At 41.1% G+C, this 12,025-nt stretch overlaps 1 protein-coding gene across 1 annotated transcript in view; it reads left to right on the top strand.

Annotated features, from left to right (window-relative positions):
* The first annotated feature begins 3,511 nt into the window (after nt 1-3,511).
* LOC147134886 (microtubule-associated serine/threonine-protein kinase 1-like) overlaps nt 3,512-12,025 on the top strand; it is a 46,193-nt gene continuing 37,679 nt past the window's right edge. Inside the window, 1 exon segment of the mRNA XM_086055131.1 lies at nt 3,512-4,158. Coding sequence (XP_085911257.1) covers nt 4,120-4,158 — 39 coding nt within the window. The 5' untranslated portion in view covers nt 3,512-4,119.

The raw sequence follows: 12,025 nt of genomic DNA, 5'->3' as shown, positions 1-12,025 counted from the left end.
GCAACAACTTTTGGTACATTACTGCCAGCTTGTGAAATGTAGTGTGGACCTGAAAAATACAGTTTCACAACCTCCTCACCCCACTCTTTCCAAAAATAAAAATAGAAATGTAAAATTTAACTCACAAGAACTTCTCTGTAAAACTATATCTGTATTCAAACCTACTCGTACGTTATTACTTCTCAGATCAGCGGATTGGATGATGGATGGTCAGCCTGACTAAATGATGATTCTCTCTTTGGTGCATACCGCCACTTGCTATACATATATAATCGGTGCAGTCCCTGTCACATTTCCGCCTCTCTTCAGCAAAACGGGCGTCTGTCAATAATGGACTGTGAGGTTAATTATGATGACACAAACAGATGAAAATCCACTTCGGTCCATGGTTAGTCCATCATTTTTTTTAAAGTTTCTCGTCTATCGTCTAACATCAGCAAAACAGGTGTCCGCCATAGACGGATAGACGCACCGGTCCGTCGGTCAGACGGAATGCCCACCTCTGCATATCAGTCAGCTGCAGGATAGGCTCCTGCTAACCAAGCCGTATAGAAAATGAAAGGATTGATAATGACTGGATTAGGTTATTATGGAAATGATTTTTTAAAAAAGTATATCAACAAAGCTGAGCAGTTGTCACTCTCCAAACTCGAAAGGATTACCCGATCATTATGTAAGCGGATATGACAGCGCCATCATCTCTTCTGTGTTGAGAAGCTGCTTAGCACAAGCAGTTAATTCCACAACAAATGTAATGAGGCCATTGTGAAACTCAATTAACAGCTTCCCTTTGGGCCCCAACTTCCACCTGCACGTGGCTTTTTACGCCTCTGGTGCCACAGCACTAATCTGTAGCCTCATTTGTCCGCTATGTGTCCTCTGGAGTGTAGCCCAAGCACGGGGTCTGTAGGTTTTGATGCAGCTCAAAGGCAACAAGGTTTTGTGTAGATGCGAGGGACGTCGATGGTGCTGTGAAGGTGTGTGTGTGTTGGGGTTTACCCAGCTTGCCTACAGGCCACAAAACAAAGCCCCAATGTCAACACAGAGACGGCCTGGCTTCTCCACTGCCAAACAGATGGCCCTCGTAGCTCCATTTAATCTGACGCACAACAGCCTGTTTACTGGATCATTTTCCTGGCTACATCTCTGAGCACATTCTGTCACTAATTCTGTCAAATTGAAGGTTCATTTACTCTTAGTCAAACCTTTCACAAAGCACAAGTTAGCTTTTATGGAATCACAGGTTTTTGTAATCATTAATTTATTTGTACAATACTGTGCAAAGGTCTTATACAACCACCGACTTGCTTTGTCGTTGGTAATCAACCAGTTTCACAGCAGTCATTTTGATGAAACAGTAGTAGTAGAGGGGAAAAGTCAGCATTAGCAATAACATGAAAGGATTCATCAGGGTTCACTCTAATTTAGGTTTTAAAGCGTCTGTTTGCTGAAACTTCACATTTTAGCAAAACGGTTTTGTTTTGTTCTTGATCACATTGTCATACACAATAAAGATTGGACTTTTTTTTGAACTCGTGTTCCATCCAACCATTTTCTATACTTTCCTTGTTTCCGGGTAACTGGAGCTGATTGCTGATAGCTAACTTTAGGCGAAAAGTTGGGCACGGTCTTCAACTAATCTACATGCATGTTTTTTGAAAGTGAGAGGAAGGCTGAACAACTGGAGAAAACCCATTCAAGCATGAGGAGAACACATATGTTTCCATGGAGATTTGATAGGTCACGAAAAGACTGTAAGGCCGATCTGTTCATTCACCTTCTGGAAGGCTCAGATCAGCCTGAAAAGCTGGTGACAATGTGTTCTATAAAATCAGTGTGAAAGACCTAATCTCCCCAAAAGCCATTATGTAACAGCAATGACTTCCATCAGTTTTTTTTAGTAGCTACAAAATAGACAAAGTATCAGGATATCTTGCTATTACACCTACATATACCCGTAATGATCTATCCTTTTGTTAGTTAGATTATATTTAGCTTTGTTTCATATTATGCCTTGTAAGTTGTTTTCTTGTGTTGATTGTTCATGTCCTGTCTTACTTGTTATGTTTTTGTTTCCACCCAGTTCCTTGTTTCTACTAATCAGGCCCCACCCCACCTTGTCCTGTCCAGGTGTAGCTCATCTTAGCATCTGCTGTCAGTGGTCACGTAACCTTTGCCATGTCATGTAATGTCACGTCATGCTTCCTCTAATGGTGTTTTGGATTTGTGTTTTTTTTGTCAGGTTTGAAGGTTTTGGTTGCAAACATCTGGAGGACCCTAGTGCCGGGAAGCAGGGAGGCTCGGAGTGCAGGAGTCCCCCCCCCCCCCCCCCCAAAAAAAAGGCCGCTACGGAATGTGGGATCAACAACAATTAACAAAGTCTTAACAAAGCAAAATTCAAAGTAGCCTTGTACAGTATATACTGTCTGTCTGTAGAGTATGTATGCTTTGTGGGTTCCCCTTCCCATGGGCTCACCATGTGTAGGAGGGGCCCTGGTGCAAAATGAACTAGGTGGTGGATGAAGGCGGAGACCACCCCAGTTCCAAAATTGGGCTCTTCTAAGCCGGAGCGTTGCCAGAAAATTTTCAGTGGGGTGGCCAGGATGACACATTTCACTTACGTGCGTGCAAGCATATATTCGCATGCCCATAACCCCCTTTGTAAGTGGCAAGTCTTTTTTTTAATCATACCATCCACAGTCAGTGTTTCATGAAATGAAACATACACATACCCAGAACCTTGCTCAACACACTCTTCACAATTCTTCACAATTCTATCCATCCATCCATCCCTCCATTTTCTGAACGTCTTATCTTCACTAAACATTGCTTTTTAGGTGTGTTCCTGCTTGTATTATGACTCTGTTAGTTAGGCAAGATTGATATATGTGCACCATGTTTTCTTGTAATGATTTTGATTGACATTGACTGTAAGAATCAAATGTATCAAGGAGAATACTCAATCCATGTCACAGGTATCAAAATTTCACCCTAGATGTGGGGTGGCCAGAGAGTGACCGCCACCCCTGGCTATCACCTAGCTCTGCCCCTGCTTCTAAGGACATGGAATGTCACCTCTCTGGCATGGAAGGATGTCTTTTCTATCTATCTATCTATCTATCTATCTATCTATCTATCTATCTATCTATCTATCTATTTATCTATCTATCTATCTATCTATCTATCTATCTATCTATCTATCTATCTATCTATCTATCTATCTATCTATCTATCTATCTATCTATCTATCCATCCATCCATCCATCCATCCATCCATCCATCCATCCATCTAGAGGCACTATCTATGGTGCTGAATGTTGCTCATTGAACCAGCTTACACGCAGCCTGGTGTGGACCAAATGTGAACCAAAACGGGGACTTGTGGTGACGCATCATCACGCACGTTGCGTGAAGCTCCAATGATGTGAGGAGAGCGTGAGCCGTTAGCGTGGAGGAGGGGGGAGGAAGAAGAGGAGGGGCGACAGGGAATCCCAGAAAGGAGTCACACAAATATCGCGTTGCTGCTGCTGTTCCAGCTTCCCCAGTGTTATTGGGAGTGAAGATGGACGACTGAACTGAAGCGGGAAACAGTGTTTCATCGAGAGGAGAGTTATGTGTCAGGTCGACCGAGGAGCTTCGGGTTGAGTAAGCAAACGGCTTTCGGTTGCAGTCCTTCTGCGGGACGTCAAACAGGAATTTGGCCGAGCTGGGCTTTCGAAGTAGCAATTCTCGCGTGGAACGAAGATCGCGTTTCTTGCGGGTGCTGTTGTGACACAGCAGGACAAGTCTAAAGCGGGGTTGTGCTCCTAAATTGGAGTCACAACTCCCTCCAGGACCGTATTCAGACGGATAAACCTCTGGTCGGGTGTTAAGGATGCTCGGACAACAACTGAATGACTGTCAACGGTGAAGTTGTATTTGGTGGCTTGTTTTTAGTGACATGAATTAAGAGCAGACACAATGGGGCCGCTTGACATTTGTGTCATTACGTGCTCCTCCTCGACGTGACACCGGACCCCTCAGCTCAGGACTTCTCAGGGCTGCTTCTGTTGCAGTGCAAGCTCCAAAGACAGAACAGAGCGAGCTGATTCTTTAATTGTCATAGCACTTCATGAAGACATGGATGACTCGGGCATAATACGACGCCGGAGGCTGCAGGTGAGCTCATGCTTAACATCGCCTTTCTGTGACGTGATTGTCGATATGTACTGTATTGCGTATATTGCATAGGTTCCTTTTCCTATTTGAATAAACACGAATAAACATAAACAAGGTAGGCCTACTGTTGTTTCCGTGTACTTCACCAGTAGCTCAACTTTTATCTCCATCAGCAGTTTATTGTATGAGAGATAATCATCATTTCTTCTACTACAGTGCATTTTCTTAATGTTATAAAAACAAAAAAAACAACACTACATAAAACGTATAATATAATACTGTAACAGTTATAATCAATGTATTATTATGCCAGCTATAATTATAAATAATAAGATATACTACTATGTATCGATATCTATACCTACTTATGCATCCATCTTTATACATATATATACATCGTATACATATACCTGGTTTTAATAATACAAATATATTGACATTGTGTAATAGTGGATCAAAATGGAGTTTCATCATACAAAGCAATATACCATATGAGCAAAATAATTGTCATTCCTGCCGTGCAGTTTCTTAACATTAACAATGAGTAATTGACAGAGGTGGGCACAGTAATTAACAGAGGTGGGCACGTCAATGTATATTGCCGGTCCGTCATTTGTCATTCACCAGCGACTGGGCTACCTGTCATTCATTGTCAGTCCGTCATTATTTCAAGCCGACCAAATCTGTCATTGTCAGCCTGTCACTTCGTCATCATTATTTTAGCCGCACTCCCATCATTACAAAATTACAGTTCTTCACCGATATTTTAGAGACAAAAGGTGCAGGCATGGAGAACAGAAGGCGAGAAAGTTGACGTATTTAATGAGTGGATTGACTTGTTTGCAGCTGTTGAACTGTCAAGCAAAATAGCATTTAGCAGCCAACACAACCACGGGTCACCACATTGACTAGCGATGTTCAACCTTTTTTTTTCCTGTCTGAGAAGTCCCTACTCTTCTCCATTTGAAACAACCCTGGTGTTGTTACCTCCGCCAAAAAAAGCACACGCGGCGCAAGCTTCCGTCAGTCGTCAGCGAAACAGGAGTTCATCATTGACGGACTGAGAAGGCCCATCGGTACTGACCCGGTTAGGGATGATGCTAGTGATGGACGAAAGCACACTTCCGTCGGTGCTTAGTCCATCAGTTTTTTCAATTTTCCCATTATTAGTCATTCGCCAGCAAAACAGTCAGAGACAGATTGATGAACATTACCTAAGTACTGACGGAATGCCCACCCCTTAAAGTGACTCCCATTATATATCCTTACGTAGCTTTGGCTAATCACAGCAGAACTGACTGGTGACGGACGCATTGGATAGCCAATAAAATTCCTCAGACAACGATATGGGGTGTGTCATACAAATCCTCTTGGAAAAAAAAAAACCTCGTTGCGTAAACGCCTTTTTTTCGTGCTTCGTTCTCCTGTGTTCTGTGCGTAAAAAAACTCTGCAATCGCGAAGCTTCCTTTGCTGTTGTTTTTTTTTGCGTGTAATGGCAAAACAACTGCAAAAAAAGAACTACACCATAGTAGCATAAAAAAAAAGCATAGCACCCTTTTTCCCACAAGTATTCACAATGGGTGCGCAGGTCACCCAAATGGAACATTTGGGGTTCGCCTGTACCTTTCCTTCGGAAAACATGTGTAAAATGCTCAATTTTTGTAGGATTATTGTCAAATTTGAATTGGAACTTGGGGAGACCTCAAGCTTCTGATCCTGTAGTGTTTTCAAGTCCTAATCAACATTCTAAATTCATTTTCAAGGCAGTTTTTGTGAAAAGAAATTAGACTAACACGAGATTCGCCTTTTTTTTTTCTGTTGTCAAACATCCATAGTTCAGTGACAGGAGCACTTACACTGATTCTGACTGTTTGGGAGAAAAATTCAAAATGTTATCTTCAAAAAGAGACCAAAACCCATTTACTTAGGGTGCACCTTTTTTAGTCGTTTTTGGCAAAAGTTGCCCTCAGCTTAAGGGGCTAATTGAAAAATTGTCCATAAGTGTGATTGTGATTGTGAATGTTTGTTTGTCTGTGTGTGCCCTGCGATTGGCTGGCAACTAATTCAGGGTGTACCCCACCTACTGCCTGAAGACAGCTGGCATAGCCTCCAACACGCCTGTGACCCTCGTGAGGATAAGCAGTTTGGATAATGGATGGATAATTTATATACTTAGGTATAATAACAAAATATGAGTCAAACATATTAAAAGCAACAGGAATAATACAAAACCCAAATTCAATTACCTAAAAAGTAAAATTCCACATTGGAGGAGCTTGAAGCTGCACAGCATGGGCATTTTATAAGACATTTTGCCTTTAAAAAATATTTCCCTTAAAAATGGATTTATGATGGTATTTACCTATCTTCACCCAAAAGTGAAGGGACGGTGGTGGTTTTGGGGGGGTCGCATGGTGTTGTTTAACATATGGACTCTTGAGCCCATCATTGCTGCTGCGAGGTTCTCCTGTCCTAGTAGTAGGCTTGTGGATATGATCAGAAGAGCTTATGTCGGTCAAACAGTGCGTTTGACAAAATGTTGCAAATGAATTGTTGCCCATGCGTGCTGATTCAAACCACTGTGCTTATCCGATATGAAGCTTCCTGCTTAATCATGGGTCATACAACCCCCACCCTCAATCTCTGTATGATTCAGTCAAGTGTACTGAGCAGAGATGAGCAGCCTGCCGGGCGGTGTGCAGCCTCTTGTGCGCATGCGGTGTGCTTTCCTCTTTGCATTTATTTCCATTTATTCATTCAGTTAGCGACGTGCCAACCGCAAATTAGCATTGTTCAGTTAGAGACATGCCAACCACAAATTAGCATTGTTAGCAAATGCTAGAAATGATACTTTGAAGCTGGTTAGTGGCAAATTGACCCTTATTACGAGCGAGAAAGGATGGAGAGAGGAGAAAGGTATCAAGGAAGGATTAGGAGTGAAGCGTGCTGATGGTTTCATGTCTCATTATCCCCACGACTGAACTCCTGGCTGTGCTGCCATGATGTATACCGAGCTGCAGAGAAATGTATCATCACAGTGTCAGGCTCATGAAAGCCATTGCTAGGTGACGTGACGATTGTCTGGCTAGTTTCTGCATGTATAAGAAAAGATGTGTATGATTGACTTTTAGCTATTCTGGTGCCTTTGTCTGCCCTGTGTGTGCGTGCAGTGTAAAATTGTATGTGGACATCTGATTGGTTGCCTTGTCATTCCCTTGGGTCTTATCAACCCAACTGTCGTGCTTTCTCTTTTACATACACACATTTCTTTGTGCACCATATGGTGACACATCCCACTCCCCTGCAGTTAGGGGCAAGGGACCACACATCCATGAAGCATTGCTTCAAAATGACAAATATGAATTTAGGATCATGCCTCACTGTGCTGGCACTCATTGACATTGCAGTGTGACTAAAACATTAGGACAGTGCACAATTTAATTAAATCTGAAATGCGTGTGTGAGCATACAAACTAGAGATGTGCTGTCGGTTTTCATGAATGTATTTCTGAGGAGTGATATAGCCTCTAAGTTTTACTCGTGTTTTATGACTTGTTCCCACGGCAGTCGTTTTGACTTAATAAAACAGTAATTAATAGGACAGATACAGCTAACCGAGTAAGTGTAAAGTGTAAGAGTAAAATCATAAAACAGATAAAATCATAAAATTTGGTGGAGGGATGGCACATCGGTCAATTAAAGCAGCACTGGGCTAGAATTCGACCTTAATAAAAAATGTTCACAACTCTTTTGATGATTCACTTACAAGTCGTTGAACGGGACTTTTGTCATGACCTGGGGGGGGTCTGTCATTTTTACTGGCAATAAGCAACTTCGAGGAGGATGGGAGCAACCCTGGCACACAAAAAAAATACAAATGTCCTGAATTGCTTTACGGCAGGGGTCACCAAGTCCGGCCCTCAAGGGCACCTATCCTGCATGTTTTCCATCTCTCCCTGCTGCAACACACCTGTTTCAAATGATCTGTATTAGGGATGGACCGATTATCGGCCGGGCTGATTATCGGGGCCAATATTTGGCGTTTTGGCGATTATCGGCATCTGCCTTTTTTTTTTCATTTTAAGGCCGATAAATTAAAAACTGCTTTATTCGCGCTTGCTGCAGCGTGCTTCTCTCTCTCTGTTTGCTTCACGACTGGCCCTGCCTCCGTAGGCAGATTGGCACGCCCAAAGCACCATCTGATTGGTTCCTTGTGCAGTGCGACCTCAATGCTCACATTTGTTGTGTTAGTGGAGGTGAGGTGAATTGAAGGACTTGTTAGCAGCAAACATTGTATCTGATAATCAACTGGATCTGTTGCAATTCATGACAAGTCCAAAAAAGAGAAAATGTACAAGAAATGGTGACATTTTCACATCTTGCACTTTTTTGCTTTGGGTTCAGTGACTTTTCAAATAACACATCAAGACTGGTGACTCAAATCTTGAGAACATGCCCTGGGAGTGCGCACAATTGTATGGGTGCCAGGGTTTAATCATAAAGGAGGTTATTCATTGTCAAAGTCAACATGCTTTGACAGAAACAGGGCAGGTGACGTATTGAAAAAGCCCACATGCAAAACATCATGTCGGCAACAACTATGCTGTAACAATAGGAATTTGAAGCAGCAGTCATACCACAGAAGAAAAATAGTTGACACAGTGTATCAGGTGGATCTCATTTATTTGAAGCAGGGTTTCATAAATTTAGGATTGGGACCCAAAATTGGGCCGATTTGTGGGTTTGTTGCCTTATTTAAGGGCTTGAAACAGACACATGTGCTCTCCTGACATAATGACCAAAGACAAGCTTGATACAGTATATATATATATATATATATATATATATATATATATATATATATATATATATATATATATATATATATATATATATATATATATATATATATATATATATATATATATATTTGCAAGGAATCCTAGCTGACAATAGCAGGCATTATAATGTTGAGTGATGGAGAATTAAATTAATATAGTTGAATTTTTAGTAGGCTAATTAAGTCCATGTTTGAATGAAGATTTGATTTTAGAGCACACAGTCTGCGGCCTTGTTGGACTCACTCTATGGTTTTGACTTCATTAGGAAACTATGTTTGCAGGAATGACACTTGTTCATTGTGAGCGTGCGTCCTCAAACTAGTGAAAGCACGCATATGAGAAAGGGAGGGACTGCGTGTGTTGTTATGGTTGAATTTCCAAGACTCAGCTGGTGTAAGCATGTATTGGAAAACCCATTTCTTAATTTCATTTCCATCACAGCCAGTTAGTGGGTTAGTCAATTGAATTGTTCAGTCACAACAACAGATGTTGGAGATGAACAAAAGGAATGACGTGGACATTCATGCTGATCTTTGCTTTGACATGTTCATCTGATGTGGTTGTAAAATAATCATGCCAGTTTGTGAGTACAGTTTGGAGCAATCATAAGTATGCCTCGTCTGGCAGTTGGTGCTTATTCCTCCTGCCAAAAAGACTCGGAAAGATGCCCTACAGAGGCAACCACAACATTCAATAAATGCAGGCTGACCTAAATTTCCCCTCAAGTTCCTGAGGTGGAAAAAACAAATCCTATAGACAGCTGCACTTTGTTTAATGTGCCAACTTGTTATTGTCTAGACATGCCTGAAGAGTCAAGAATCCCTCAGAGGCACAGTGAGCAAATGCTCACAGGTTTGACTTACACAAATTCAGCTAAATAACCATTGTCTGCTCTATTCACTTAAATAAATGCTTGAATTATGTGTTTATTTATTTAAGTATTTATTTATTTATATATTTAATGCACATTCTATATGGATTACCACATCTAGATACTGCTGCAGTTAGTCTAATGCGATTTTGGTGAATTTGCTCGAGGACACAGGCAGACAGATTCTGAGCTCGGTGAACATGTGCGGTGCATGTCAGATGTACATATTTCATTCCTAAGTGTATCAACAGCCGGCATCAGACCATCTTAATGGACTGGATTTACGGCGGTCATGCAAATGGAGCCCATTGAGTATATTTTCCACACATTATCAAAATGTGTATTTGATTGACTGGTTTAAATGCTCTTACGCACTTGGTTGATATTATTGGTGCCTTGAAATACAATCTTATTTCGTTATGTGTCCATGCTCGTAACTCAAAATATCCATATCTGAAATGATTTTTCCCCATTCAAATGAATGGAATCCACGTTAGCCGCCCCAAAAACAAGGATGATATTTTGCAATTTAAGAAAAAGAGCATTCCATAATATAGTACTTAAAAAACCATACAGTATTATTGTCATTTTATAGTGTATAAAGAATTAAGCAGTTTTTGAAACTTTTTCCAATTCAAAGCGCAATGTGATGCTCCTTCTGGTGTGCACATCTTGGCTACCTGACGTAATGAAATACAGACATATTGGATATACAAGAAAACAATTACAGATTGCTCCACTTTAAGCCGCGATATAATATTAGTGGTTCTTTGCAGAGGATAAAGAACATGTCCGTGAGTATAGTTTTATTCTATGCTGCTCTACTCTACAGTATGTTTCAAATATCTGTTGCTTCAAGGATTATAACATTATGACACTGATGCTATTTGTTAGCTTGCGTATAATGTTTTGCAATATATGTTGGCATTAAGCCAAGCAAATGTGTCTACAGAAAAGCTATGTGCTTGTTTTAAATGCATGTGTAATTCTCTTTGTTTTATGTTTAGTTTAACAGTCAACTTCAGCTTCTGGCAGTAAACAGTTTGAAGCCTTTTTTTTAATTTTTTATTTGTTCACTAGCTGCCGAACTGCTGCTTGTGATGATGTGAATTGAGTTGCCACCAGTGCTTGAATCTCAAACTTGCTCTCAAGTCAAAGCAAAAAAATTGTCCGGATGACAACAGTTATCTCTTAGAACTCGTATGTCAGGTCACTCGTATTTCAAGACACCAATATCGGTATATAAAAGACAGTCTGTGCTTACCGAAATGCCAGCATAAACCTTTTGTTGGTGGAATTCTTGACACATTTTTAAAAACACTTTTTGTTATTTAAAGTCCCTGTTTGCAAGAAAAACCCAAGTTTCCTTCGCGATATCTCTTTCTGTCGTCATAGGCAAAACACCAATGTAGACCTAAATTAAAAAGGTATGATGGAGGATGAGACTTATGTATATGGTTAACCCTCCTCATTGGCGCAAAGCCTGCGGCAATGCCTTTTGCTCTTGGAAGTCGTCTCTTTGCCGTGTCGGCTCAGGGTCAATTAGCCTGATCAATGAAGGACAAAGTGAGGAGGGATCCCTGGCGCTCAAATATTCGGTTGTCCTTGTGAAGACGGATTTATTAACTTGTATTGTAAAGCCTCAGGACATGCTGGCGTAAGGGAAGTGCGCTCACGGGCAGAGGAAACGTTTATTTATCGTGATGACTCTCAGCCTTTTGCCTCCAGAGGTAATTGCTGACCACATATTGAACCCCCCACCCCACATCCCGACTCACACACCAGCCCCAAGCGATCATTACATTGCTTATAATTTTATAGTCTGTGGTTACCAGTTAGCCGATACATTGCTAACAGCACCTAAACAATGTTAATATGACAAAGGAAGGTGTGAAGCTGCCAATGCATTAATTGTATCTCACACTAGTATGTTGTGCATTGCTTCTCATCTGAGGCCCTCAAACATAAATAGAGATGAGCCAGGGTATATTCAAGGCTTAAAGCGGAAATCAATCCAAACATATTTTTTTCAAGAATATGTTCCCAGCAGGCCAACTAGTTGAAACACGGCATTCTGATTAATAGTGCGTTTGTGCAATATGAGTTAAGCAGCAAAAGCGGCCATTTTGTCATATCTGTCAACTGAAAATGGCA

Source organism: Filicampus tigris, chromosome 16, assembly GCF_054856515.1.
Source record: "Filicampus tigris isolate MCC_2025a chromosome 16, RoL_Ftig_1.0, whole genome shotgun sequence".
Classification (NCBI taxonomy): Eukaryota; Metazoa; Chordata; class Actinopteri; order Syngnathiformes; family Syngnathidae; genus Filicampus; species Filicampus tigris.
The sequence above is the reverse complement of the archived record's forward strand: the minus strand, read 5'-3'. Positions and strand labels throughout refer to the sequence as shown.